General features: G+C 43.3%; 1 protein-coding gene across 4 annotated transcripts in view; it reads left to right on the top strand.

The window, feature by feature from the left end:
• Positions 1-7,873: 7,873 nt before the first annotated feature.
• Positions 7,874-27,937, top strand: part of CTDSPL (CTD small phosphatase like) — a 75,591-nt gene continuing 55,527 nt past the window's right edge. For 2 of the 4 annotated variants that reach the window (XM_066201610.1, XM_066201603.1), the window contains exon 1: positions 7,874-8,388. In XM_066201610.1, the coding sequence (XP_066057707.1) occupies positions 8,313-8,388 (76 nt within the window). In that variant the 5' untranslated portion in view covers positions 7,874-8,312. The remainder of the gene's footprint in view (positions 8,389-27,937) is intronic. The other 2 variants (XM_066201615.1, XM_066201619.1) reach the window with 2 other exon arrangements.

Genomic DNA, 27,937 nt, shown 5'->3' with positions numbered 1-27,937 from the left:
CCACAGCCAGCCCATAATTAAAAAAGGCCAGTAGACTCTCAATGATGATGCAATGATGTATTCTCAGGTGCTTCTCTAGGCACGAGGCCAAAAGCTAAGTTACCATTTATGCAGTTTGAAACGAAAGGCACAGAATTAGGTAGCGACTAGAATTTCTCATCACAATTCTTAATAGTTTTGACTTTATTTTTCCAACAGTCAGCAGGTTTTCCCTGTGAAGAGTCCTTTAAAAAATAAATTAGATGGCTACTTACCATGACTATCAGTTGACTCAGATGACAGGACATTGCACTTACAAGACCTTTTGTGTTTCTCACTCCTCCTTTTCTGTTTCTCAATTAGGCCAGATTCTACTGCCTTTATTCATACTATTGCTTTATTTCCATAGCTCACACTAATGATTTCAGCAGTGACTCCTGGAATAAATTACTGCTCCCTTGTGCCAGGATGACCTGAAGACCTTGCCGAGGGCTGTTTCAGGCCTTTGTCATGACTTTCTTATCCTGCTTCATCCTCCACAAAGCCAGAACTTTCTCACAGCTCATCAGCTGGTTCCCTCAGAATCAGTAGACAAATATCTTCCCATGTTTGCTGTGCCTCATGGGAAACCACAACTGTGTCACTAATGTGGCATGTATCGACCATTGCTCTTATTAACTCAGCAACCCCATCATGGACCTATCAGTAAGAAGGTGTTTGTTGTCCTGTTTCATATGTGACAATGGTCAATGCATCACTGAATCAGGTACTACATGAACATTTCCCACATTGGGGGGATAAAACACAGACTTTTAAAAATGATTACCAGCAGTTGGAATGAGAATGCTGAACATTCAGAAGCATTTAAAAATATGCTAAGACTTATCAAAGCATCACGGGTCCATCCTATTCCCCTCCAGGGAAAGTCCAGCCAATCCCTTTTAAGTGCTGTGGAATCCACACTGGAGCTGGTGCACAGGGTAGAGTTTAATTATGGAGCCTCTTGCAAATCAGTTGGAATCTTTGTAAGCATAAATCATAGAGCAAAATCAATTGCTTCCGAATCATGTCTCAGAAAGAATTATCAGGAGCATGCACGGAGTCAAATCCCCAAAAGATAGGCAATGCCAGAGTTAAGATGATCATGACCTAGTCTGGAAAGGACAAGCTGCTACACTTGATGCTATGTAGCCTCAGGGGAATGTACAGTAACTGGTTACCCCAGTGCTCTATAAAATCTACTCTCAGGCTTTCCATGGTTGCTATTAATAGGAGTTACAAACAGCCACAGAACCATAACACGAGATTAGCTGTTGTTATATCTATTTCACAGATAAACTCTCTGACAACCAGTGAAACTGAAATGGAAACCAAGCCTCTACGGCCGTCTTGGCAGAAATGCTGCAGCAGGATACTGGAGAACAGAGTGCTCACAGTGGGTAACCAGATAAGGGCAAAGCCACCTTTTATCCTGTTCCGCTCTTGTGCTCAAGTGAAACAGCAGAACAATCAAAAGTGAAGCCTTGCTACTGTTGACATGTCCCACCTCTCATCGCTCAACAACATCAAAAGGTTGTAGAATCATGGAATGGTTCAGGCTGGAAGAGACCTTTAAAAGTCACCTAGGCCAACCTCCCAGCCATGGGCAGGAGCATCTTCAACCAGATCAGGTTTCTCAGAGCCCCATCCAACCTGACCTTGAATGTTTCCCGGGATGGGGCATCCACCACATCGCTGTAGCATGAATATGGTCTAAGGCTGCAGATAAACAAGTAGTTGCACTGCTTGAAGCTGCTGTTGCCTCCTAAATGGTTGGGGTTTTGGCTCTGTGCTACTGCTTTGAGTAGCAAAAATGAGGTTGAAAAGATTCAGAGTAAGCCCTGATCTGGTCTAGGACAAATTATTTGGGCTAAAGAACTTAACCTGTTGCCTTCAGTCACCTGGGTTTGACTGAGAGAGAACTTTACAAATGTCTGCAGCAGCTGATTCCCTGCAGCAGCTCCCCTCCAGCTCTAAGAGGCTGAAGAGCAGTTAGGGCAGCAGGAAACTGGTTAAGATTAACCAGATGAAGGAGAAGATGCAATGAGCACATGAATGGGATACTTCACCAGCCTTTGATAAGACTGGATGGAACCCAATTTGGTTGCTTGCCGAAAAAAAAAAAAAAAAAAAGCAGGCTGCCTTGCAAAGGTGTAGGGTTTGCAGTTAGGTAGAACTGGATAGAACTGGATATGTCACTTGTAGGTCACTGGTGATGAGCCTTCAGAGCCTTCCAGCCGTGGGTCACCAGCTGAATTCAACCCAGAACTGAAATTACAGCCAGGCATTTTAATCATATGTTTGCTTCCCTCCGGGTCAAACGCTTTTCAGGCATCGTTTCTCCTGGGGGTGTCTGACAGCTGGTACAACCAGGATTCATCTTAGTTGGGTTCCTTAATCAAAGCTTCTGGATTAGGAGTCTACAGAATTTTGGGATTAAACAAAAATTGTTAATGTTAGTAAAAAGACCCATTCACCTTGTCTTCAGCACTAATTTAGCCCTAGGTAAAGAACAACATTTTCTATCATGAGCACAGTAAAAATCCCAGGAGAATAAAAAAAATCACAAGAACTCATAATTTCCAATGTTACTTTTTTCCCTAAAAACCTTTATAAGGGAGAAAGAAGAGAGACAATTTCTGTTACAGTACTTGAAAGCCAGTTTCATGACTTTCCTAGATTGACAGTAATACTGATTCCACCCAAACAACTCAGCCTGAAACAGACAACTCATAATGTTAAAGTTCAGGATAGTTACAGTTGACTGAAAAAGGGACTCAGAATGGAAATTGCTGTACAACTGCTACGTTATGACTTGCTGCCAGATCTGGAGATAAAACTAAAAGCAGCCATTTCTTTTGATTTATTTGGTTCTCTCTTACCCTTCTGTGGAATGACAATAGTAACATCTAAATGATAGCACTGCTTGGAATTTTCTCCTTTTTTTCCCCCAGAATAAATACATTTCATTCAAAGGAATGAAATCCTCGGAATTCACAGCACTCAGTGAAACCAAAAGTGATCAAACAAGCACTAGTTTAATAAATTCTGATATGCAGATATATTCCAATAGGGAATATGCTGTGTTTTACTTGGGTAAAAGCAGTGTCCCAGCACACTTAATGCTCAACTGTTTTCTCATCAGAATCCCTTCTGTCATAGCAAATAGGTCACTGTGTGGAAATCACAGCCACTCTTTGAGTAGATTGAGTTAACTTTATGAATGCATCATAAAATGGGAACTTCATAACTTCCTATTGACACTGTTTTACTGTTGCAATTTACCATTCTAATGGCACTATTTAGGAAACAATGACTGAGCTGCAATGAGATAATTAAGGAATAATGTCCATTACTTCAAAGTATACAAAGCGGTAAACAGCTGCCAAAAGTGATTAATAGCCGAGGTGAAGTTAAGACATTTAATCAATCTAATAAACCATTTATTGCAAGAATATAGCCGCTTACACTAAGTATGAGACATTTATCTTATTGATACAAACTGCAGTATTTTCTTTTCTTTAGGATGTAGTATCACGAGACCTTGATTGTTCTCCCATTAAAGTCAAGGATAAAACTCCCATTGTGGGCCCAGGGTCAAGACTTCACAGAGCTGATACCAATGAAAATAAATGCTTCCTTTTAATGTAGAACAGTAAAAACATCTCCCCTCCCCCCCCCCCCCCCCCCCATTATAAAACATCCTGTGGCATTGAGAGAGGGACACATTTTAGTAGCAAGGACAAATGTCAGAAGTCATGATGAAAACCTGGATCTCCTATTAGCTGGTGCTGCAATTCCCTGCTAAGTATTGTTTTGTCTGAACCTCCACCTCTGATCTGTGACAGGGAGATGAAACCATTCCCTTGTTCCATGGGATTATTTAGGATTTGGCTCATGTAGCACACAAAGAAACATAGATGGAAGATATTGTGCACACTTCAGAGTGTTCCTAAAGTAAAAACAGAAAGGACACGACATGGATTGCTCTTGATTCTGTAACATCTCATAACTGGCACAGGACTGGGAGTGGTGGGGGTGGGGGAGGCTGATCCCATGCCCAGGGGAAGGGACCTGTTTCCGAGGTTACAGCAGTGCTGCCAGGACAAGAACAGCTGCACTTCCTCAGCTTCTACTCTGCTTCCCGCTGACCTGCAAGAGTACGGGCTTTCTACTGCTCCTCGTGTGCTGTCAATATCTTGCTTTTTTGCTCTCTGCCTTAGGCTAGAGGGGTGAGAGAGCTGCATGGCAGCAGCAAAGGGACAAGCACGAGGAGAGACAGCCCCTCCTGGCACGTCTTTGCACCCTACTTCCCCCTTATATATCACCACATACAGCAGTTCCCCCCGTAAACTGACGCAAATACCAAATTCCTGAAGAAGATGAACACACAGTGAGCTGTCGGACTGGAGTTGTACGACATGAGTTGCAGAAACAATCTCACCAGCATTAAAATCACACAGACCACATTGGCTCCAGGTGAACATTGTATTTGTCAAGCCTTGCAAAACGTGCTTTTCATCAGACAAGATGTTTCTGTCTCCTCATCCCTGCATAGGAAAGAGGCATTGGAACGCATGTTCTCCCAACACACATTACAATTTCCCTTTCCCAGCGGAGAAGTGGAAGGTGTTCTTAGTGCTGGCTGACTCCTGAACTTGCTCTGAAGCAATTCTTTTGTCTTAATGGTAGCAGGAAGCTTCTTTGGTTTTACCCAAATATAAATATTGATACAGAAACTCATACCAGATAATGACAGAGGTATGAATTTATTGTTTCAGCAAAAGCTCCTATGCAAATGAACCCTCAGATAATTAAAAATGCCTGCAGTGCCTGGGCGGGTAAAAGATCAAGCACTTGCAGGGTTACAACATAACCAGCGCTGTGATAAAGCTGCATAATAGCTCAGGAACAGCAGCTCCCAGCCTTGACAGGCAGCAGGGCCAATTCCACCAGCCAACATGTACCAACTCCTGCTCCTCTGTGCCCGATCCAGCCTGCGAGGGACTGTTTGTAACTGCAAGACTCCTGTCTGGAGAAGCCAAAGCCAAGGAGCAGGTTGAAACTTGCACAGTTGGATGCAACGCAAGCAGTGGCATCGCACTCACTCCCCGTGCGAGCGTTTGTCATAAAGAGTAGGACAGGAAAACCTAAAATACGAGTCCCAGAAACCTGCAATACAGGTATCTCTGCCTGCACTGCTCTGTAGGGAGTGTTAGTTTGGGAGACAGAAAGCACAGGTAGATTTGGAATGACTTTTTCTACATTGAAAAGAATGCCACGATTTGAAGGCTCACAGCAAAATGTTTAAATCTGTTGACTGCAGGAATGAAACAAGGCCCCCGAGCTGTTAAGTCATTTTCTCCAGAAACTGGATGTGGCACTGTTGCAGAGCAGAAATTCCTCGAGGCTGGGCCCATTGCTTTCTTTCACAGTGAGGAAGAGCTGTAACAAAAACAGCTGCTTCAATTGCTGGAATTAAACACAATGGTCATTTCTGCAACCCAGCTTGGCAGATGAAAGGAATCCCAGAATGGCTGAGACTGGAAGGGACCTTAAACATCATCCGGTTCCAAGCCCCTGCCACAGGCAGGGACACCTTCCACTAGCCCAGGTTGCTCCAAGCCCTGTCCAACCTGGCCCAGGATACTTCCGGGAATGAAGAGTCAATTCCATGGTTTTGCTACTGTTAGGTAAAACTCTTCATAGATAAATTTATAAATATTTTTAATGCAAATGGTCAGTGGTTTCCTCTTCTAGTGCAAGAAGAAGATCGTTGTAACAAGTCTTACTAATTCATGTTGCCTGGGTCTTTGCTAGCTTCAGAAGGATTTTTCCCATTTGTTTAATTAATTATAAAAATATATCTATCTTTAATGTAGCAAGGTTACAATACAGGCTTGAATGTACAATAGATTTTTTTTCCAGGAGGCGAAGGAGGTTACAATTCCTTATTTATGTTAAATACACCACCATGCCTTTTTAAAGGTTCTCCCCTGGGTTTACACTCTGGCAGCCCCACAAAAGAGACATTATTTGGGGTGGGTTTCCCCATGTACTTTCCCCACCATTGGGCCCAAGGCCCTGGGTAATGCCAGGTACCGAGGAGGGTGGGAGCAGGACAGGTACACCACAGTTTATATCTTCATGCACCAGCAAGCAGCAGTGCTGGGAATTCCTGGAGAGCCAGACATGACTTTTAGGAAAAATACAGAGGGTATTTGCTCTGACAGAAGCAGCCAAGCCTGCCATCGGTACCTTCCCAGTACAAGAGGGACATGGAGCTCCTGGGGTGGGTCCAGCAGAGGCTACAAGGAAGGTTAACAGACTGGGAAATCACTCTTATGAGGAAAAGCTGGGGGAGCTGGGGCTGTTCAGCCTTGAGAAGAGACACTGAGAGGGGATCTCATCCCTGTGTGTCCCTGTCTGCAGGGGCGGGGGGACCAGGCCCTGCTCTGTGGGGTCCAGAAATGGCACCAGAGGAACAGGCAGGAACTGATGGCCAGGAAGTTCCCCCTGGACATGAGGAAGAACTTCTTGTGCAGTGGCCAAGCACTGAGCAGATTGCCCAGAGAGGGTGTGGAGTCTCCTCCCTGGGGATATTCCAGAGCCCTCTGGACACAATCCTGTGCCACGTGCTTTGGATGGTCCTGCTGAGATCACCCCTGCTGGAGGATAGACCTGGGACCAGATGACCCACTGTGGTCACTTCCAAATGGAGTCATTCTGTGATTTGAGCTGCACACTTGCTTCTGAAAAAGACATCTTACAGTCACCTGTAGTGCTATTTGACTGCACATATGTTCTAATCAGATGGTTTATACCTGTTCATGAACCCATCAACATTCAGGTCCAGAGAAGGGAACAGAGCTGAGGAAGCCTCTGGAGCACCAGGAGAGGCTGAGGAAGCTGGGAAAGGGGCTCAGCCTGGAAAAAAGGAGGCTCAGGGGGGAACCTCGTGGCTCTGCACAACTCCCTGACAGGGGGGGACAGCCAGGGAGGTCGGGCTCTGCTTCCAAGGGAACAAGGGACAGGATGAGGGGGAACGGCCTCGCATCGTGCCAGGGGAGGCTTAGGATGGATATTAGGAAGAATTCCTCCACAGAAAAGTTGATTAGAGATTACAAAATAGGACGCCCCAGTGAGGTGGTGGAAACACCGTCCCTGGAGGAGTTTAAAGAAAGCCCGCACGTGGCACTCAGTGGCTGACACAGAGGCGCCCGCCCACAAGCCCAACCGGCTAATCTCACCACTCTTCTCCCACCCAAACAATCCCGACTCCGTGATTTATTTTTTCCCGCGCAGCCCCGGGCGGGAAATGGCGGCCGGCCCCGCCCCGCGCCCTCACGGCTCCCCGGCCCCGCCCTCCGCCGTGAGCCCCGCCCCTGCCCCGCCCCTGCCCCACCCCCGCTGTGCCGCGCTCGCTGCCCGCCCCGCCCCGCCCCGCCCCGTTGTTTACCGCGCACCGCCGGGCGCTGCCGCTCCCGCCCCTCGCTCCGGACCCGGCGCGGGGCGGGCCGGGCGCGCTCACGGGCTCGGGGCGCGGCGGCGGCAGCGGCGGCGGCGGCGGCGGCGGGCGGGTTGTGGCGCAGCGCGGGGAGCGGCTTGGCCCCTTTCCCCTCCCTTCCTCCCCTCGCGCCGCGCTTCCCTCCTCGCCCGCGACCCGGGAACGGGGGGAGGAGGAGGAGGAGGAGGAGGTGGAGGTGGAGGGGGCGGCCCGGCGTCGCTCCGCCGAGCGCTGCCCGCGGGAGGAAGGGGGGCGCGGGGATGAGATAAGCGCGGGGGCGGGCGGCGGGGGGGGGTATGTAGGGGCGGCTCAGGTGGATGCGGGGGGCGGCGTGAGGCCGCGGGGGGAGGCGCGGAGCGGAGGGACGGGGGCTCTTCCCCCGCCTCGGGAGGCGGCGGCGGGGGCTCGGGGGGAAGCGCTCGGCGGGCTTCCCGGAAGGGTGAATTGGATTAATTCTCTTTTTTTTAAGGGGGGGGGTTTGCGCTCCTTCCCCCCCCTTCGCCGTGCAGAATTGGCGCCGGCAGGAGGCCGCGGTGGCATCGCGTTTGGCGTCCTTCCCACCCCCTTCCCCTCGGTTTCGCTCCTGGAGGTGTTGCTTGTTGAGGTTTTGGTTGTTTGGGGGTTTTTTTCGATAGTTTTTATTTTTTTTTTCGAACACAAGCCTCAGTCTTGATTTTTTTTTAAAAACAAACAAACCCGCTCCCCCCCCACCACCCCCACCCCCCCTCCCCGCACACAAGCCTGCCTCTGAGAGGGAAATAGCCAGGTGGAATCTCACTCTGTTTCCATGGACAACCCGTCCATTATCACCCAGGTGACTAACCCCAAAGAGGAGGAGATCCTGTCCTGCACTCAGGATAAAGGTGAGCTGCTTCTTATCTTTCTCTATGTGGTTTTGGTTTTTTGGGGTTTTTTTTTTTGCCCCCTCTGTTTAAAAATGCACGTATTAGCAACTCGCATTCTTCAGTGACCGTATAATCCTCTCTCGGCTGCTGGGAATAGAGGACAGCTTGTTGGGTTTGGGCTGGTTTTTTGGTTTTTTGTTTTTTTTTTTTTTGAGGGATGAAGGTGTTTGCGTGAAGGATCTCTGAAACTGCTTGCTGGATACAGCTGAGAACTTGTTAAAAGTGTTTAAATACCGAATTTCATCAGTCATTTAAAAAAAAAATTACTCTTGTTCCCCGAGGTTTGGGGAGGTAACTTTATAAGGTGGTCACTGTGCAGTTAGTGTCCTGCTCCAGGGAAGGGATACCTGTGCTGGGTGTGTTTGAAATATCCGCTGTAAAGATTTAAAATTCTTTTCCCCTCTCTTTTTTTTTTTTTTTTTTTCTCCCAGATTTCTTTCCTTTCTTATTCCTCCCTCCCTCCCATTTCAGAATCTGTGCAGCTTTCAGGTTTGTTGGAGGTTACTTGTGCTTCTCAGAAAGAGACACAGGCTACTTGTAAAAGCAGGCTCTATTTACTCCTCAGATAAATAGTTGTTGCTTGCGTAAGGCATCACACTTGGATTGGGTTTTACTCCCAGATGAGATGAATCCAGCGTGGCCAAAAGAGCTGCTTCCCTCAAAAGTCTGGATGTTGACGAGTGCCCTTAACCTTGTTTGCTTTCGGAAGCTTCGAGCAGTCTTGGGGCTGTAAGTGCTTGTATCCTTGTGTCTGGTGGGGGTGAGCAGGAGGGTTCAGGTTCTGGGGGCTTGTTCACGGCTTTGGGAAGTTGTTTGAGTGTCACTTTAATGCTTTGTTACAGGCAGTGCTGGTAAATAGGGTAGAAAGGGCAGAAATTAGAAATTTAAAGAGTTATGCCCGTGTTCCTTGGTAGGTATGATCACATCTCTGAGCAGTCTGAAATGGTAGATTGTTAGATCTCCCCCTGAAATGGATGGATTTAGTCCCCCAAAAGCTCGTGTGGCTCATCTTGGAAATAGTGAGGGCTCCTATATTGTTGGAGAAGTTGCTCCCAGTTACTTTTGACTGTAAGGCCATATGTGAAATCTGTCTTCTTGCTTCACAGGTGCTGACTGCAGAGGTATGGAGGTAGATAAAAAAAAAAAAGCCAGCAGGTTTGGCGGGTGTTTGAACAAAAAAATGCTTATTTTCAGCATAGGAGTGTTTATGTAACTCTTTAATTCCTTTTGCTTGTGAGATGGTACTTCCACCACGAGGCCTGGTTTGGCTCAAGAGATTTCTGATGCTTTCCTCAGTTTTGGCAATGTGCAGCGTGGGGTATCTACAGTAAATAAGGTGCTGTGCTCTGCCTACCATGTCTCCTAAGAGAGTAGGAGAGTGGTTTGGCGTAGACATATGAGATACTGTGCTCAGATGTTGTGGTTTTAATGGCCTATGTTTTTGTATGTAGTGGAAGGGCTTCATTAATACCTGTAGCAGCTGCTTGAAATTTTAGTGTAAAAAAGCCAGTTGAGACAAGCAGAGGAAGATTTGACAGCTCGGAATAAGAGTAGGCATCCGCATCAAACAAGTGGCTTCGGAGTCCTCGGCAGAGCAAGTGAAAATATGCATCTAACTTGCATAACTCTGCAGTAACTTGCATAATGTGCATTGTGTTCTTGCTATTGGTTTGTCTTTGGCAGAAAATCACGATGGTCTTCCTTGCAGAGAAGGAGCTTTTCAGGCTTCGTGTTAGCTGGGCTGGGGGAGAGGGGAAGGAGGGGAGCTGGAGTTGAAGATGAGGAAACTCCAGCGTCACCTTCGAGCAGGAGGTGATTTATCTTTTTTTTTTTTTTTTCCGGCTTTTCGGGTGTGTTTTTTTTTTTTTTTAATGTGGTTCCAGTGCGTGCGTTGGTTTGACGATGAGCTCTGTGGTAAGACTTTCAAATCACTCCAGAGCAACTTTTGCGGCAGGAGAGCCGCGGGTCTGTCCGTCCTGGGCTCTGGAAGGAGAGCGCTGCCTGCTCCAAACTCTTCCACCGCCGGTTTTCCCGGTGCTCGAGGTACGGAGCTTGTGGGAACCCGTGTCTCTGTCTACCTGCCTCCCTGGCGTGGCTGCACATCGCGTCACCCAATTTTCTGTCAGATTTGCGAGCGGTTTTAGCAGAGCCTTTGGGTCCGGTGAGCTGCGAGAGAGAAAGAGCCCGGAGCGGAGATAGGGAATCCAGATAAGGCTCCTAGCAGGAGGCTGCTGCTGAGTGAGTCTTTGCTGCTAGTTCAGGTTGAGCTCAGTGCATCGGTACAAAATGGCTCGCAAATGTGTCAAGGCGTAATGAATTAACTCTCTGTTTCGTGAAATCCGGAATCAGCTCAGCCTGAATTCTGGAATTTGGTGATAGGGTGAAATACAGCAGCGCTGTGCTGTGTGAGCCAAGGCTGCCCACTTTAATGAAAAGCTGGGTTTTTTTTCCTCTGAGTTTAGCATTTGGCTGCGCAAGTAAATTCCAGGGTACTAAGTGGCATGTGGTGGCTTTGGGAATCAGGGTTTTCTTAGGGTTGTTGAGACCTTGTGTTGGTGTCTCTTGTGGAAAAAAAATATAATGTATTTTCTTGTTGTTAAGCTGGAGAGAGGCAGTTCCAGAGTAACTGAGCAGCTGCTAAATAATGCATGTTTATACCTTCAAAGTTTTGATTTTATCCCAAGATGTTTTTTAGGCTTTTAATCAGATGTGAGACCAGTGTTTAGCTTGATTTATTATTTCTTTAATGTATTTATGTTTTAAAAGGAATTCGATGTGCAGTATAGGCTTTTGCCAGAATTCTCCTATGCAAGGGAGCGAGGCTGATAAGAAAAAGAGCTGCTTCTCTGGTCCTGGAGCAGTTACGTTTTTAGGTGAATTCTGTGTTTCACAAATACAAAATGCTCAAGCATTTTCTTGCTAGTCCAGGTGTATTAAAAAATAGCTTTTGAGATGGGTGAAGCTGTGGCAACTTGTTAAGTGGGATCTTACAAACACTAAGAGGGATTTGTTAATGTATGTTTTTTAAGAAATAGCGAAAAATTTTGAAGGTGGAAAAAATCAGGTCTTGGTATGTGAGCCATTCCCTAATATGTTGCCACATGGTGGTGCCCTGGATTTAGTTGTCTGTCAAAATGAAAGCTGAGCATGGAAGGTTTGCTCCAACCATATTTTATGATTATTGTTATTATTATTATTGTCATGTTCTCAAATGCCTGTGGTGTCAGTGCTGCTGGAGGATTTTGGTCCCTATCTGTGTTGTTTAATTAGTTCTGGGAAATAGGAGCTTAGGTTCTCCCAACTGGAAGTGATACGTAGGTGCCTGGAAATACTTTGAACGCTAAATTCATGGAGAATTCAATTCGCTGTTAGTTTTCTAAGTAAGAAATAGTAGTTCTTTGCTGAAATATTTTATGTTGTGGTCGTCTGGCACGTCTGGAAACTGGGGACATTAACAAACTTGAAGCTAAAATGGAGACCTAAGTATGTGGAAGATGTTTTTTTTTATCAAGGGTAAATGTGAGCAACTAAGAAAATATAAATTAAAAAGTAGGAAGAAAAACTGAAAATCTGGATCTCTGTAAATCAGTACAGATAAAATCAACTGTATATTTTATTTTTTTATTAATTCCTGGTACTCATAGACCTCCAATATAAAATCTGTGTGGTTAAATGTGCAGAAAACTGAGCAGTGCTGACAGAGCTGCTCTGAGTGTCATGTTGAGAGTGGTCGTGGCAGCAGGCATTCAGTCCAAAGAAGTGAATTTCCCTTTTTTGCCTACCTGCATTAATTTGATCCTCATAAATGATGCAAATTCTTGGTTGTCTCCAAGTGCCAAGTTAAATAGCAGAGAAAAGTAGTCCAGTCCTTTAGGTACCTCCTTCAGGCTGTGGTATTTTGTTTTCTGTCTTCAGGTACATCTTTCTTGATTTCTGTAAAATTTGCCTGTCAGCTGAGTGTCTATTTTCAGTTATTCAGAGTAACAGAATGTTTTGATGTCCCTACAGATGGGAATTGTCTTCTGCTATAAATTATTTGAAAAAGGTTCACAGTGGAACCTGAACCATTAGAGGGTTGTTTTGGTTTTTTTTAAATCACACTGTGAGTGAGTGAGTCCCTGAGGATGTTTTCACAAACTTTTTTTCTTTCAAATATAGTTGGAAAAAACCAGCAATGAGAGCAGTACTCATTATAATTTTAAACGAGGAGTTCTAAAGATCTCAAGTTAAAAGCCAAAATAAGTCTTCAATTGTGTCTTCAATAAAAAAAATGTTTTGAATATAGCTGAAAATACTTTGAATGTACTTTTTTGCCATTACATCACCAGCATTCAGAGTACTCAAACACTTGAACATATGTTAATGATCCTGAGACATTGTCTCAACAGATTTTTATAATATTGACTTCAGAATTTTAACGCTAAAGTAGCGTTTTAAGGGGAGAAAAAAAGGATGTGGAAACCACTCCAGCAGTCCACTGGAATGTGAATTGCTCACAGAGGGTAAAAATTTAAATCATTAACTAATGACATAGTTGTTATTTGAAACCAGAGTAGCCATACAGTAGGTTTTATGTTCCAGGGAGACTGTAGTAACCTGTAGTAACCCAAGATTTGATTTAGGGTCGCAGTTAACAGGTAGAAGTGCACTGGCAGATGGGAATGATAATTTGCCTGAATATCAAATATTCAGTCAGTCTGTAACCTGCGGTGTGATCATCGCTTCACGGTGCTTGTTGTCACCTCAAATTCCTACAGGTCTCAATGCGGTGATTTAACTGAAGTGTTCAGAAGTTTAACATGCCTTAAAAAAAAAAAAAAAAAAAGAAACCCAACAAGGTTGACCTACATTTTGTTAATTCAGTATTCAGAAATGCAAATAGCATTTTCTGACATAATCAGTAAAACGCGGCGTGATCGATGCCACGCTTCGGCTTTCAGAGTTTAAGCTGAACATTCCAAATAAGCCTCTGGATAACGGGTCCATTTTTGTTTCTTTAAAGGGATAAAAGCTGAAATGCTGAGAAGGCAAAAGGCCAAGAGAAACAAAACTCCCTGACTTGGTCATTGTTGTGAAGGACGTTCCTGTTGCCCTCATGGATAGGTTTGACTGTGGGCAGCTTGTTTTCCCATCATGGAACACTTAATTTATGAGTTTGTCTGTCATGTAAAAGTTACTATTCCAATGTGAAAATGGTTGCAAATTAGATCTATCCCACAATTTTTATATTTATGTCAAATCTTAGCTATTCCCTCTGTAAGCAAGTGCACTTTTATCTGCTGAATTTTGAGTTTTTGGCAATGACCACCATAGTGGGGACTCAGTACTCCATTTTCAATTAAAACTCCAGTTTCAGGCAATCCTGGATATGGAAATGATAACCTAGGGGTTGAATTTGTCCATTACTCATGCCCAGCCAACAGAGAATTAGCCAATTGTTTTTGAAGTTTTTCTGTCCACAAGAGCTAACATTTTCTTTAAGGAAAAAAAAAAAAAAGAATAGGGAAAGCAAAGACAGGTCTAATTATCTACATTCTTCCTTAAGTTTTGCTTACTATGTGAATCAGTAAGGGAAAATGTGGCTCATCCCTCCTTCTCCTCCCTGCCTGGGGGATATGTCTTGCTGGGAGAGGAGTGAGGAATGTGGATGTCTGTAGGACCAGGAAGGAGCAGAGAGCTGCCGGAGTGCTCCAGCCTGTTTTGGGGGCAGAGCAGAGAGTGAGATCCTGCCTTTTGAGGCTGTAGAGCCCAGGCAGAGGCTGGCAGTGGGACAATGAATAGTTCTGGTGTTTGAGGTGGGTTCCCAACTTGCCCTGACCACCCCTGGGCAGTGGGTGCTCCCCTGATGAAGTCTGAGGGTCTCTACCCACCCGTCATCTGTCCCCTTCTCCCAGCTGAGAATTATTTCCAGGAAGGGATGGAGTCTTCCAAGCTGGAACAAGAGAAGGGCTGATAAAACTACAACGGGCCAAGCCTGTTGAGATGTTTATAAAGATCACATCTGGATTGCTGGTGAGGGTTTTAAACCATCCCATGCTTCTCAGCAGGGGAAACCTGGCTGGAAAAACCTCCCAGAAACATTCAGCAGCATCTCCCAAATGTCCATGAGTTGGTTCTAGTGGATGTTCCTGATCTAAGCTGTATTTCCAGTGCTCAGCTCAAACAGGGTGACATCTCGCTGGATTTAAATTGTTTGCTGAGCTCCCGGGGCTGTAGGCAGGCACAGAGGAAAGAAGCCTTTTGTGCTTTAAGGTCATCACAGACACTTTCCAGAGTTTCACGTTGGAAATGTTAATCTCCTATAAATTCTGCTTTTGCCGGAGTTTGAGGGGAGCTTGCTTTATTTTTACTTGGAGAGGCTGAGGCGTAAAACGGACATGGATGGGATGAATATGGAAAGCATAAGTAGCATCTAAATAGATCTGAGTGAAAATATGTTGCATGTGATCTCTGTGGTGTAATTTTGGCCTTTTTTTTTTCTTTTTTTTCTTTTTTTTTTTTTTTTTTTTTTTTTTTTGTATTTCTGGAATGTTTGCTGTAAAACAAGAAAAAAAAAAATCCAAGAGTCTTATACAGTCCGGTCCTTTCAGTGCCAGCTGCTACTGTGTAACACAGACACTGGCAGTAAAAATATCAACTTTAACCAAATGAGCAGAGAAAGTCCTGTTCTAAAGCTTGTAGGCTTTATTCAGCCTGTTATCAAAATGATCACTTGCAGAGTGCCACTTCTTGTTTTCTTTGTACAAGATAATAAAGTATGATTTGTAAAAAGAAGAACCCAATTATTAGAAGTGATTGGCTGCACTAGAAACGAGAATTACATTATCTAGAAAATTTATAGCGAGTTAAAGTTGAATAAATATATGATAAACTTGGATTCTGAGGGTATTGGGGGTTTGAAATGAGATTTTTTTTTTCTTTATTTATTTTTTTCAAGAAACTGTTAGTCTCTTCTGAATGTTTATTAATATATTTAAAGCCTGACAGATGGGAAAATAAGACTCTGCAGGACCTATTTTTTACAGAGCAGCAGCCCCAAATAATGGATGCCTGATGTCAAAATCTACTGTGCGTGTAACTTTAAAAATGTTTCTAAAATATCAGGGCAGGTTTGTAGGAGGCAAATATTTCATGAACCTCAGCCTGGAGTTACAGTTTGCATGTGGATGATACTGTTTGAAGTCAGGTCCTCTCTGCTGAGTAGCTGGCCAGTTGTTTGCTGCCGCTGTTGCAAACCTTATTTTCCTGGTAGCAAGGGAAGTATTGATTTTTATTCCCTGCCACGCTCTCCCCCACCCCCGCAGCTCTCCGCTTCCTGACTTGTCCTCCAGGATTCCCAGCGGAATTGGCAGTAAAACCAATCTTGCTGTTTCCTGGCCTGCTGTAATCAGCAGTAAAATTTGAAACTTTCTTGTTTATTTGATGATTTGCAAAGCTTGGCCGTTCCCTCGGTGTGTGGGACTCCTCCCCTGGCCTGCGGGAGCCAGATGGAGGGATGTGCTTCCAGCGCTTGAGGATGAGCTCCTGCCTTTGGGAATGCTTTGGGGTAAAAAGATTTATCCGTTTCCATCCTGATAATCACCATAAAGGAATTCTGCCAGCAAGGTGCTGTTACAGTGGACAGGTGTAGAAGAATCCAGGTGGTTTTTCTATGAAGCAATGTTAGTGAAGAGGTTTTTTTTTAAAGATCCGAATTTTATACCAAGTCATTCTGAGCGTGCATTTAACAATTGGCAGACAGTGCTGCTTTATTTCTGTCCACAAAAGCTGTCTTGTATTTTCATGCCTGAATATTTACATATTTGCATTCGTTACCCACGAGTGCACGTACATGTGGTTACCAGGGATCTGGTTACAGAGAAGCTTCCACAGGATCATGTAATGCTTTGGGTTGGAAGGAGCCTTGAAGCCCATCCTGTTCCATCCCCTGCCAAGGGCAGGGACACCTTCCACTGTCCCAGGATGCTGCAAACCCTGTCCAACCTGGCCTTGGACACTGCCAGGGATCCAGGAGCAGCCACAGCTTCTCTGGGCTTCCTGTGCCAGGGCCTCCCCACCCTCACAGGGTAGAATTTCTTCCTAATGTCCCATCTAACCCTGCCCTCTGGCAATGTGAAGCCATTCCCTGTGCCCTGTCCCTCCATCCTTTGTCCCAAGTCTCTCTCCAGCTCTCTTGGAGCCCCTTCAGGCACTGATCTTCCAGTGCCTTCTCTTGATCTTCCAAGAGAATCACTGAGGTCTTCCAGAGTCTTCTCCAGGCTTGGCTCTGTCCCCAACCCTTTGTCTCCATGCCAGAGGTTCTCCAACTCTCAGAATGTTTTTTGTGGCCTCCTGGTGTTTCTGCAGCAGGTCCACCTCGGTAAAGCTCGGAGTGGTGGGTGTAGATTTTGAAGTTGGTTTGCAGTGTGAGGTTTGCCACTTTTTCCTAGTGGTAGTCAGATAGAGGCATTCTGCAGAGGAGAGGTCAATAGTGACACATTCCTAGAAAATATTTAATCATTTATATACTCGCTTCAGCCAAGCACAAGGAAAGGTCTAATGTTTACCACCTGGAGAGAAAGGTAGAGTTATAAAGTATCTCATTACACCTTCACAAAACCCTTAACATTTTTTAAAAATGGGCTTACGAGACTTCTTTCAGCTAAACTTGGTTAAAGATACATGTTAATGATTTGATGAATGCAGTGTAAAGTGAAACATTTCAGGGAAAACACTTCAAGTACGTATTTCACAGGGATTTTTGGAATTAATCTTTGACCTTTTGGGGTTTTTAAAAATTCTCTCCCTTGCCTTGTTTTGCTTTCTTGCCTTTTTATCTTCTCATCAGAAGATCTGGAACTGCAACAGCTGCCTCTTTGTGCTCTGTTGCTGTTGGAGCTCGAGGGGCTGGGGTGTTTGGTGGCTGTGTCCAGGGATAATTCTGGTGTGTCAGATGGTTGTACTCTTATCTCAGAGATCTTTCCCAAGCTTTGTGATTCTGTGAGAAGCTGCAGTGGATGTTCGGGGCTGAGGTGGTATGATGGGGAAGAGCCCTGGATGATACTGTAGGGACAGATTGTCTCCTGGGGACTTGGCCAGGGCAGTGCAGGAGCTGTCTTGTAAGGAGACGTGTTCTGTGTGTTGAAATTTAGGAAGATAGAGGTCTTTTATCACCTCCAGTGGATGTTGTGCTGTATTTAAAGGGAGGAGATACAGAATAATAAAGTACTCCAGGGCTCTTCCCAGGGTACAGCGTGGCTTCGGAGTGAAAGGCAGAATGTCCCATTTGGGTAAAAGGAAATGTTTGCTCATGCATCATTCAGGTGACCTGCATAACCCGTGAAGAAATGGTTTCCAAAATTGTTTATCTGGGAGTTCCTAAACAGGATTAACTGGCAACAATTTGCATTTGTTATAACTGATGCAGCCTTATAAAGGTACTGAAAACAGTATTATCAAGGTACTGGTTGTGTTTGAGCCTGTGAATTGTGTGTCATCAGGCACAGAATGGTTTGGATTGTAAGGGACCCTAAAGTTTATCCAGTTCCAACCCCCTGCCATGGGCAGGGGACACATTCCACTATCCCAGGCTGCTCCAAGCCCCATCCAGCCTGGCCTTGAACATTCCCAGGGATGGGGCAGTAGTGGAAGGAAGGGTAAAATTTCATTACACAGTGACCACCTGAACACTTCAAGTGTTTGTGCTTGTATTTTTCCTGAGCTCCCCAACCGTTTTCCAGTGCTGGGTTATGGGTGCTGGAGGATGATTACCTTTGCCCAGTCATTTGTTGGCCAGCTGCCAGTTCTCATTAATTGTTATGATGTGAAGCTGATTTTGTTGAGAATCTGCAAGTTGAAAATGATTCTGAGAGTTTTGGAAGTGGACAAGGGGTGAAGGTTATGTTAGTTGGGGAATTAAGAAAAGAAAAGGAGAATACTGAATGCAATCTGCAGAGCAATTCATTTGCTAATTACACATTGACATAAATTGGAAAGTCCCAGAAGGAGGGGGTTTACAGCATAACTGGAAAACAATTTGCATCTGTGTAGAGGTCTGTGCTTATCCACAAAGGAATGAGATTTTAACTGGATTTGTTTAATCGGGTTTATCATGGGTGCATAGTTGTGGGCTTCCTTTTTCCTCACATTGCAGGATCTGCTGTCTTTCTGGAAGATTCCCTCTTGTGTTGAGATTAAATATGTCAAAGAAGGATGTATGGTGAGGTTTAATGGAGATTGAAAGTGAAACTTAAGAAAAACCAGGAAGTGTCCTTCTGAATTTCAGAGTGGATTGAATACATGAATGTTTCTGGCTCCATATTACCATGATAAAACTGACAGCTTAATGCAAACTCGACCCTGAAATTCAAATGCCTTTTTTTTTTTTCTCCCTGCCCTCTAAGAAATCTGAAACTCCAGCAAATTCTTGACATGCTAACTCTTGTTGCTACAAAGAGCATTCAGTGTTAGTGTTATGATAGTTTGGGGTTTTTTTCCCTATAAATCTTTCATACTTGCTGGTGCCCAACATGTTACCCTACAGTTGCCTCCACTTTCCCTTTGGTAAACATGCCACGATGGGGAAAAGACAAAAATTTGAACAAAACTAGAAATCAAACTTGTCAGTTTTGAAATAGGAATCTGTTTGGGTCTCATGCCTGTATTTGCTTGTGCTGTTGCTGCTGCACATCATAAATTACTTGTTTAGCATCGTTCTGGCAGGCAGGGGAGCTCTGAGAGCAGAATGTTTTTAAAAATGTCACTTGTGGCAGTGATGGATTCTTTCCAGTACCTTTAAATCAGTCAGTTGTTTATCTTAAAGGTAAGAGCTAAATATTGTTACCAGCTCATGATACAAACCTGTAATAATATTAAAAGGAGAAAAATGAGCTTTCAGACCAAACCTACCCCAGATGCAGGAAACAACCTCAGCAGATTCCTAAGGACTGGGTGTCCCTGGATCCCTCAGTCAGGTGCCATTTCCATGGGATGCAGAGTAGCATTTAGTAAACAAATAGAAAAGATCAAGAGGTTTTGCTTTATAATTTTTCAAATTTTCCTTTCAGGAAAAGTCCTAAATAGAATCAAAGTGCCATTTCATTTAGTGTAATATGCTGGATTAAGCCCTGAAGTACAGAACTTTGTTAACCTTGTGCAGTTGGTTCTGTTCATATGCGGTTTCCACAGTGGTGAGTTTCTGATGCCCCAGATGGTTCTGGTTCTTTCCCTTGTCACCCAAAATGATCTGTCTCACCAAACTCTCCTCAAATAACACTTGGAATCTTCTTGAATTGTGTATCTAAAAGTTTCGATTATGGCTTTGCAACGTAAAAAATTAATTACCTGTGCTCATAAATCCGAGAAAACAGAAAACCAGCACAAACCTCACCCAAGAATAAAACCAAGCAACTAAAATAAAGCACAGAAAGAATTCCCAGTAATATTAGCAGGGATATAAACTGTGAATGTGAAACTACGCCTGGAAATGTCGAAGGTCACCTTGTGGTGGTGACCAGGAGGACACAGCAGTACAATTTTTAGCAAGGTGACCTGGCACTGAGCCTGTACAAACCACCCTCCAGCCCCTTGGGAAAGGGGGGTGCTGGTGTACAAAGGTGTGCGTTTGTCTGAGTGATGTTTGTACCAAAACATAAAAGTAACCCTGGTTTTATTTTGGAAATGCCTTCAATGGGCACTAAAAGGCAGATAAGAGTAAAATAAATCTGGGCTGACTCGTTGCAGAATGTGCTGAGATAATCCTGAATTCCTGTTAAGGTTAATATCTGTTTAGTTTAGGCTTTGTTTATCCTTGTGCCGTGGATAGGGGATGTTGGAATTCACTTGAAATAATTTTAGAAATTCATAGGTTTAAGTTCATTATTTTTTTCGGCAAACAATGCACATAGTAATTAACAAAAAAAACCAAGAAACAACAACAAAAACTTTATTTTTTTTCTATTTGTGATGATGAAAGGCTGAAGTAAAATGTTTCCACTGGCTACTTAAAATACCAGGTGGAGTCAGATGGGAAAACAAAACTTTATGGTGCTGTTTTTGAACTGTTTTCCAGTAATTGTCAGCCCAATACATGCTGCTCTTTAAAAAAAAATACTCTGCAATTTTTGTTACGAAGATTATTTCTTAAGTCCCACTGTAGGTGGTCTTTGTGTGAAAGCCTTCAAGTAACAAATGGCTTTATCTTCTCTTCTGCTAATAAGGTCAGTAAAGGTTTCTCTTCTGGGTAATAATAACAGGAGTTTCAAAGGCATAAGAATCCTGAGTGGAAAACACGTTCAGAGTTATGAAGTGATTGTCAGCTGCTGCTGTTGCTGCTAGGAAGTGTTTTACAGGAATAAACTGGTTTTCTTGCTTTAATTAGGACCATATGTGTACAGCAACTGTGGTTGTCTGGGAAGCTGCATCCTGTATTTTTGAATAGCTGATAAGGTGTTGCAGTTGTGGAGATGACTACCAAGTCCAGTGGGCAGATGTCTGAACACTCTTTTGGTTTTGCTTTCTGTTTATTCATTCAAAGCTATGAAACATTGATTGAGGTTCGATGGTCTTGTGCTGTAACAAAATAAATAACTGAATATTATCCTCAGGTGATAATGTAACTGTTTGGACCCAGTATCCAAAAGCATGTCTAAAAAAACCCACCAAATTTCAAGTTTACTAAGCAACTAAAGCACCTGTGAATTACTGTTTTCTTTGCAAAGTGTTCATGGATTAGCTTTTCTGTAATCAATTGTGTTGCATGGTAAAGAATAGCAAAAAAAATACTGAATAAGAGAAATTAATATGAACACGTTAAACTCTTGTGTTCTAGTGACAGGAACCATCAAGTATTTTCTAGAGAAGTCAGTTTTTTCATTCTTCTAGAAACAATTAAAACCTGTCAGCTGAAACGAGGGCTTGAGTGCTGGACCTAAAGATACTTCTTTAGCAGTGTTTGGGTAGAAGTGACCACTAACGCCCTTCCCTCTGGAAAACATCCCATTTATTTATAGCACTTCCCAGAGGATAAATGCAGCCCTTGGAACAGTCACAGGAAATAATACCAATATGCCTCCAGACCGTGAGCTGCCTTTTGGTCCAAGTGGCCAAAAATGCCACTTTTCTTGATGACTGGGGTGACCACCTGGCAGCATTCCTACCCTTCGTGGTGCCAGGAGATGTTGTAGGGCACTCCCTGCCCATCACTAACTCCCCTCTCCTCTGGCTGAAGTTTTTTTGTTGGTTTGGGGGTTTGTTTTTTTTCCCTGTGTTTATTCACAAGGACCACTGTGTATCCATTTCAGCCTTTTTCAGGAGAAGCTGAGCCAGATGTTCTGTTGTCCCTCAGCTGTGGATGTGTGAGTGAAAGAGGCAGTGTCCTGCTCATCTCTGATCCTCCTAATTTGGCAATAATTGTCTTCCAGACAAGGCTTTCTGCCATCATTGGTATTTTCAGTTCAGTCATTTGGCTTGCTTGGAGGAGTCCTAAATAATGCTTAAAAATCTGGTACACTGGACTTTTTCAGTCAAGTATTCAAACTGTTGCTGGAACCATTTCCATATCTGAAGAAAGGAAATATTGCTGTACCTGTTCCTTGCCAGGTGCTCAGGAACCAGGAGAATTTTCCTTTTTTTGGTTGATAAAGTTTGAGGTGAGGGCACCTTCCAATTTGTTCCATGTGTTTGAATAGCTTTTAGGTTTTGGTGGGGGGTTTTTTGATAAAATAATACTTGGTGATAAAGATTTAAGTGTGGCTTTGTCCTGTGTGCATGTAAATAAAGTGGGTTTTGTCTTAAAAGTTGGTGGAGGAAACACAGATGTGCTGCAGGACGCAGCTGATCCCATTGTTGCAGATGTCTGCTTTAGGATGACATGAATCTTGGGGTCTCCATTAACACTGGAGAAGCCTGTGCAGATTTTCACTGACTTCTGTGCAAAGATAAGTTAAATGGAGTTCAAAATCCTAATTTGACAGCTTTGTCACCAGCTCTGTCACGCTGCGTGTCAGCGCTGGGGTTTGGCTCCACCGCAGTGTAACCAGGGATACGGGCTTGCAGAGTGCCACCATTTAGCTCCTCTTCACAGGAGAAGGAGAAGAAGAGGGGAAAACTTGGCAGAAGAAATTCAGGGGTTGGTGGTGGTGTTCTGGGTTTAGCAGCCTTGGGGGTGGTTGTTAAAAGGAGCTTTCAGATTTTGAAACCCCCGCGTTGGGAGCAGCGTTAGGTAACGTGGTGCTTCAGCGTGCTGGAAGTCCCACCAGTGCTGCCAAACCCCCAACACCTGGGTGAATTTCAGCAGTAATTCAGTAAAAATGGCAGAGATTTAAAAGCTCTCCCCGTTGCAGGCAGGAATTGTGTCGTTGGCTCAAGGATGAGCTGGGGGCAGAGTATTTAAATTGGGGTTTGTGGCAGTTTTCATGTCACACCGAAGTCCCGGCGCTCCACTCCATAGAAGCAAACCTGATCTCAGCATCAGCAGGGGCTCGTTGTTTTGCCACTGTGGAGAAACTTCTTGTGTCTGTTACGCAGCCAGGAGAACAATATAGAGGGTTATGGAAAGGCTGCATTATCCCAGGGGCCTTTTGGATGGCTTGCACGGTTTCTATAGGATGCTAGCAAATAGCCCGTTGCAAAAAGCTGCGAGTGAATTCGGTAAAATATCACCTCTCCTGATTCTTTGTCTGATGGATTTTGTCAGCTGCCTTCCTGAGTGAGTACCACCGACTTTTTTTTTTTTTTATGTTTATCCTTCAGCATCGCCACAAAATCTTGATTGCCTGTTTCTGAATTAAATTGTTTTTGCGAGATCAGGATACTTTGCGTGGTTATTCGGGAAAAGTCTTTGTAAGAAACTTTTCATTTCCTGCTTTCTTGAGGGAAGAGCATTTCCTGCTCTTTTTCCTGTGCATCTGAGGAAAATCAATGCTCAATTCTGAAAAGGGAGGGGGATTCATCGGAGATAATGACTTAACACTGGCAGTAGAGGGAAATGGGATGCTGTTGTGAAGTGAGGGAAGAGATCACATGAACACTGGATTCTGATTGGATTTATTTTCTGTAAATTTTGATAGTCCAGGGAACTGCTAATGAAAAAAAAAAAAAGTCCAAAGCCTCCATCCCACTAGAAGAATTCTATACTGTCCTGTTCTGTGCTATATTTCTCTTCTAATGTGTTCAGGAAGCATAAATTTCCTGCACTTGCAGTAAAATGGAATTTTCGTAGCTGTTCAGAGCTAAGACTTTATATTGTTTTTAGTGAATTGCATTGGACTTGCAGTGATTTTGGCCTTCAAGGTGCTCCTCTCAGTGGAGAGAAAGATGCAGCAATGGGGAAACCTTGGCCGAGCTGTTCCCATGGCTTCTGTCTCCTTCATACCCATCCTTCTCCTCTTGTGAACTTAGAGCTGTGATATTTTGGAATCTTGTCTCATCCCACAGGTATTTGTGCCTTGGCCCTCGTACAGGACTTTGTGTGAGCTCAGCTCTGGTTCGAGGGGAGGCATTAACACAGGTATTTGTGTTTTGGGTTGGGAGGGGGTTGAATTTACAGCCAACTTGAAACTCCTGCCCTGAAATTCTCCCTTAGGACCAGATCAAACCATTCTGCAGACTCAGCTGTGAGCTCAGTGGTGTGATTTTAGTGGGATTGGTCTGTGGCACTAAGGATAAAATCTAGCTTGCTGCTGGAGCTTGGCAGGGTAAGATTCATGTTCAAAGCTTGCAATTTGGGAAATATTTATGGGGCATTTAGCAGTTAGTGCAACTCTAACACTGTTCACCCTTTTTCTATGATCAGTGATTGGCGAGGTGGTATTTTGTTTCCACTGGCAGACTGTGAGATTGCTTGCTCTACCTCTACTGTTAGTGTCCCAGGAAGTAATTTAAGGGAATGAAGATGCCTGAATAGTTAGGATCTAGAAAAAGAAGATAGGCCAGTATTTCTACAGTAAATAGAAAACTGAGAAAAAAAGAGAGCAAGGTGACTAACAGAAAACTGGAGGAAAGCTTTTAAGGAATTCAGTGTGGTGTAAATATCAGTTTAAAAAAAAGAAATCACCTTTCAGGTGTCACACAAGCCCTTTTTGGGTTTTCTTCCTCGGCAGTATAAGTTTTCAAGATAAAAATACAAAGCTTTAATTTTCTGCTGCAAAAAAGAATTTAGAAGGAAATGCTTATTGTTCATACAAGACTGGCAGACTGATGTTAGAGGGATTCTTTTTTTAAGCAGTGGGATTTTTAATCCATTAATGTTATTTCAGCCACTGTAAATACTTGTGTCTAATTCTTTAAGTAGCTGAGGGTTAATTTGTGCTCATGTAATACACATGGAACGACTGTAGGTAAAGAAATACCTGTTGCCTACCTTTGGCTTAGTTACTGTGAGAGGAGGTTCCAGGCTCATGGCACTGTCCAGGAATTCAGGTTGGAAGGGACTTTGTGGAGGTCCTTGTTCAGAGCAAGGCTGAGGATGCTCTGAGCATTCTCCAGTCAAATTTGGAGATTGACAGCCTGTCTGGAACTCTATTTGAGTGTTTGACCACAGTAATTCCTAATATTTAGGAGGAATTTATCCTGCTGCAACTTGGATCTGTTGCCTCTTCTACTGCTCCTGTGTCTGTACCTCCACAAATCTCAGTCCGTGTTCTTTGTAACCTCCTCAGTAGCTGTATCTGCCTGAAATGTTAACCTAGATGTGCAAAGGAGTAATAAAATCCATGTTTGTCCAGCGTTTCCCTCTTGCTCAGGCAGTTCTGTGTTTACTTAACTACAGTTCATCTGCAAAGGTCCTTCTCTTCCACAGTGTTTGTGGCGATTTTCAGTTTAAGGCCAGTGCTTCGTTCTGTCCTCACACTTGCCTTGGCTGTATTTATTTCCTGAAGATACTGGGGCAATAGATTCCCCCTTCAAAAATAATAACAATTTTGTCATGATCTCATCTAAGCCATTTTTTGGTTGAGTATAATCATCTGTTGGGAGTAGCTGCCCTGTTGTGCATGCACAACTTTTAAGTTTTTCTAGAATAAAAAAAAATCCCACTTTCAGCTAAGTCATACTACATGTCAAAACCCCCTCAGAATTGTTAAGTCGCGTCATTTGGAAGGGATGTTCCTTTTTTCCAGCACTGTTTTGATAAAGATTTAACATGTTGATTCTACCCAAGTTACTGAGCGTTTCAGGAAAATACAAACTGTTCAACTATCAACTTCTTTTATTTGCCCAATGACGTATCCGGAAAAGTGATTTGAGGATGAATAGTGTATATTCATCCTCAGTCTTGAATTCAGCTGAAGTTTGGATTCAGAATTTAGATGACATTCTATGCCTCTGAAATTCTACTTTCTCTGCTTTAAAATTCATCAGTTCTTAATATCCTGCAGCAATTTTTGCGTGGCACTTGTGATATATTTTCTGTAAAACACACAGAATCTGAGTCTTTATAATTTCCGTAAGTATGAGAATGAGAATTTTACCGAGTAGAGTGAGTGTGAGGAAGCTTTGGGCAAAAGTGTTCCTGCTCTACGGAAAATGAGAGTGAGGACTTGAATGGCACAAGGTGATTATGGCCTCCTCCAGAAATGAGGACATGATCCATAAACAGCTCAGTGCTCCTGAACAAGAAGCTTAAATGATGGGTTACTTCTAAATAAATTTACATCTGACAATGTTTTCCATTTTGTTAATGGTGTTGTTTTGGGGTTTTTTGATTTTTTTTTTTGTTTTGGTTTTTTTTGTTTGTTTATTTTGTTTTGTTTTTTGCTAAATGTATAACAGTTTAACATAGAATTTGAGGTTATGCAGTAAAGTGGCGTCTGTGGGGGCTTCATGTAGAGAAGGTTGGGTTTTGAGGGAATGGCAGCATAGAAAACCTTGGTGCTTTGGGTTTGGGGGAGACATTTTCAACCCTTCTTCCCTTCTGTCCTTATTGCTGAAGCTGCCAGTCACATCTTCCTTCTGAGGTTACAAAAAATAACTGTTGAGACTTGGTGGGGAATTTTTTTTGTGGCATTAGTTCTGGGGGCTTTTTTGTATGTTATTTATTTCTTTATTTAATTTTTAAAAAGCTTTTGTGGGTAGGATAATTTTCCTGCTGCTTGACTTTCCAAGGACATGTAGGACAACAATATTTTAGGTACTACTTTTCACCTATAAGACCCTGTGGTCTTATTTTATCACAGGACCTGTAGAGTCCTAAAATAACTTAATGCTTCATACAGCCTGCTGGTCTCACAGCCTCAAGAAGAATTTTAATAATAATAATTATTGCTTTAGCATTTAGTCAGAATACCATGAATGTTATTTTTCAATGCAAAAGATTCAGAAAAATTAGAGGCTAGATATCCCTGTAGAAAATCTGTGCCTCATTTTACATATCCCTGTGAATCCCATCTTCAAAGAAAAATAAAAAAAATTCCCTTTGTATCTCCCAATAAAATTCTGACATCTCCTTTTTTTTTAGCTTCAGCTTTACATTTTGCAGTGCCCTTCGTTTTATTGCTGTAACACCAGCTAGTCCATAAGAGAAGCCAAGTGCAAACTGCATCATGATGGCAGGTTGCTTACATTCTGTTAATTCTCTCAAACAATTTGTGTTAATTACTGCTTGGGTTTCTCACATTATTCGGGCAAACAGCTCTGTTACACTCAATAGCACATTTTCTGATTGTTTGTTTGTTTGGGGAGAGTATTAGTGTTTCCCTTCAGTGTTTTGCTTTAAGATTAACATATCATTAAGCTGCATAATAAGACACAGGCTTTATTCTGGTGCAGTGAAATGGCAGGGGAAGGCAGGGCATAGTATTGCAGTTTAGTCAAGAGAAATAAAAAACAAAAAACAAACAAAAAAAAACTAACTAAAAAAATCTCGAAGTGGATTAGTCAGTGACTTTGGGGCTCTCTGTTACGGGATAGCAAGGCCCAAAATGAAGCATCTACAGTAAAGCTCATGTTTGTGGAGGTGGATTATTTGTCCATTTTTGCCACATGTTTGAAAACATGGACTTTTGGCGCCAAATTAATCCATGCAGCCAGATTTTGCATAATTTGGGGAAAAGTATTCTCTGATTTATCAGCACTATATGGTACATTTTATAATAGATTGTGGTCCCTGTCTCTGGTATGGATTAATTGAGGTCTCTTGAATAACTGCAGTTTGAGAGATTACCAGTTAAAAGAGTCTTTGCTCTTGGAGGCAAGAAGTTAATCTTTGACAGTGTATTTTTTGACATGTTACTGGAAATCATTCTGTGCACTCGCTCTGCTGCTTTTTCCAGCATTTTTTTGTGGGGTTCATTTCAGCAAAACTGCTGTCAGTGGGAGCCTCAGGAAGCAAAAAAACCCCAAAAAACCCCCAGCAGGTAATCCACATGTGTTGTATCCATGGAGTTAAGCACTTCACTTGAATGGAACAGAGAATTTCATGTACAAACCTCCCTCTTTTTTAGTGGGATGCTGCACCTCAAATCCTGTGTTCAGTTTTGGGTCCCTTGATACGAGGAAGACTTTGAGGGGCTGGAGTGTGTCCAGAAAAGGG

The sequence above is a fragment of the Chamaea fasciata genome, unplaced genomic scaffold, assembly GCF_029207755.1.
Source record: "Chamaea fasciata isolate MVZ Bird 193981 ecotype frontalis unplaced genomic scaffold, bChaFas1.0.hap1 SCAF_1, whole genome shotgun sequence".
NCBI classification, from domain to species: domain Eukaryota; kingdom Metazoa; phylum Chordata; class Aves; order Passeriformes; family Sylviidae; genus Chamaea; species Chamaea fasciata.
Note: the sequence above shows the minus strand (reverse complement) of the source record. Positions and strands in the feature narration are given on the sequence as shown.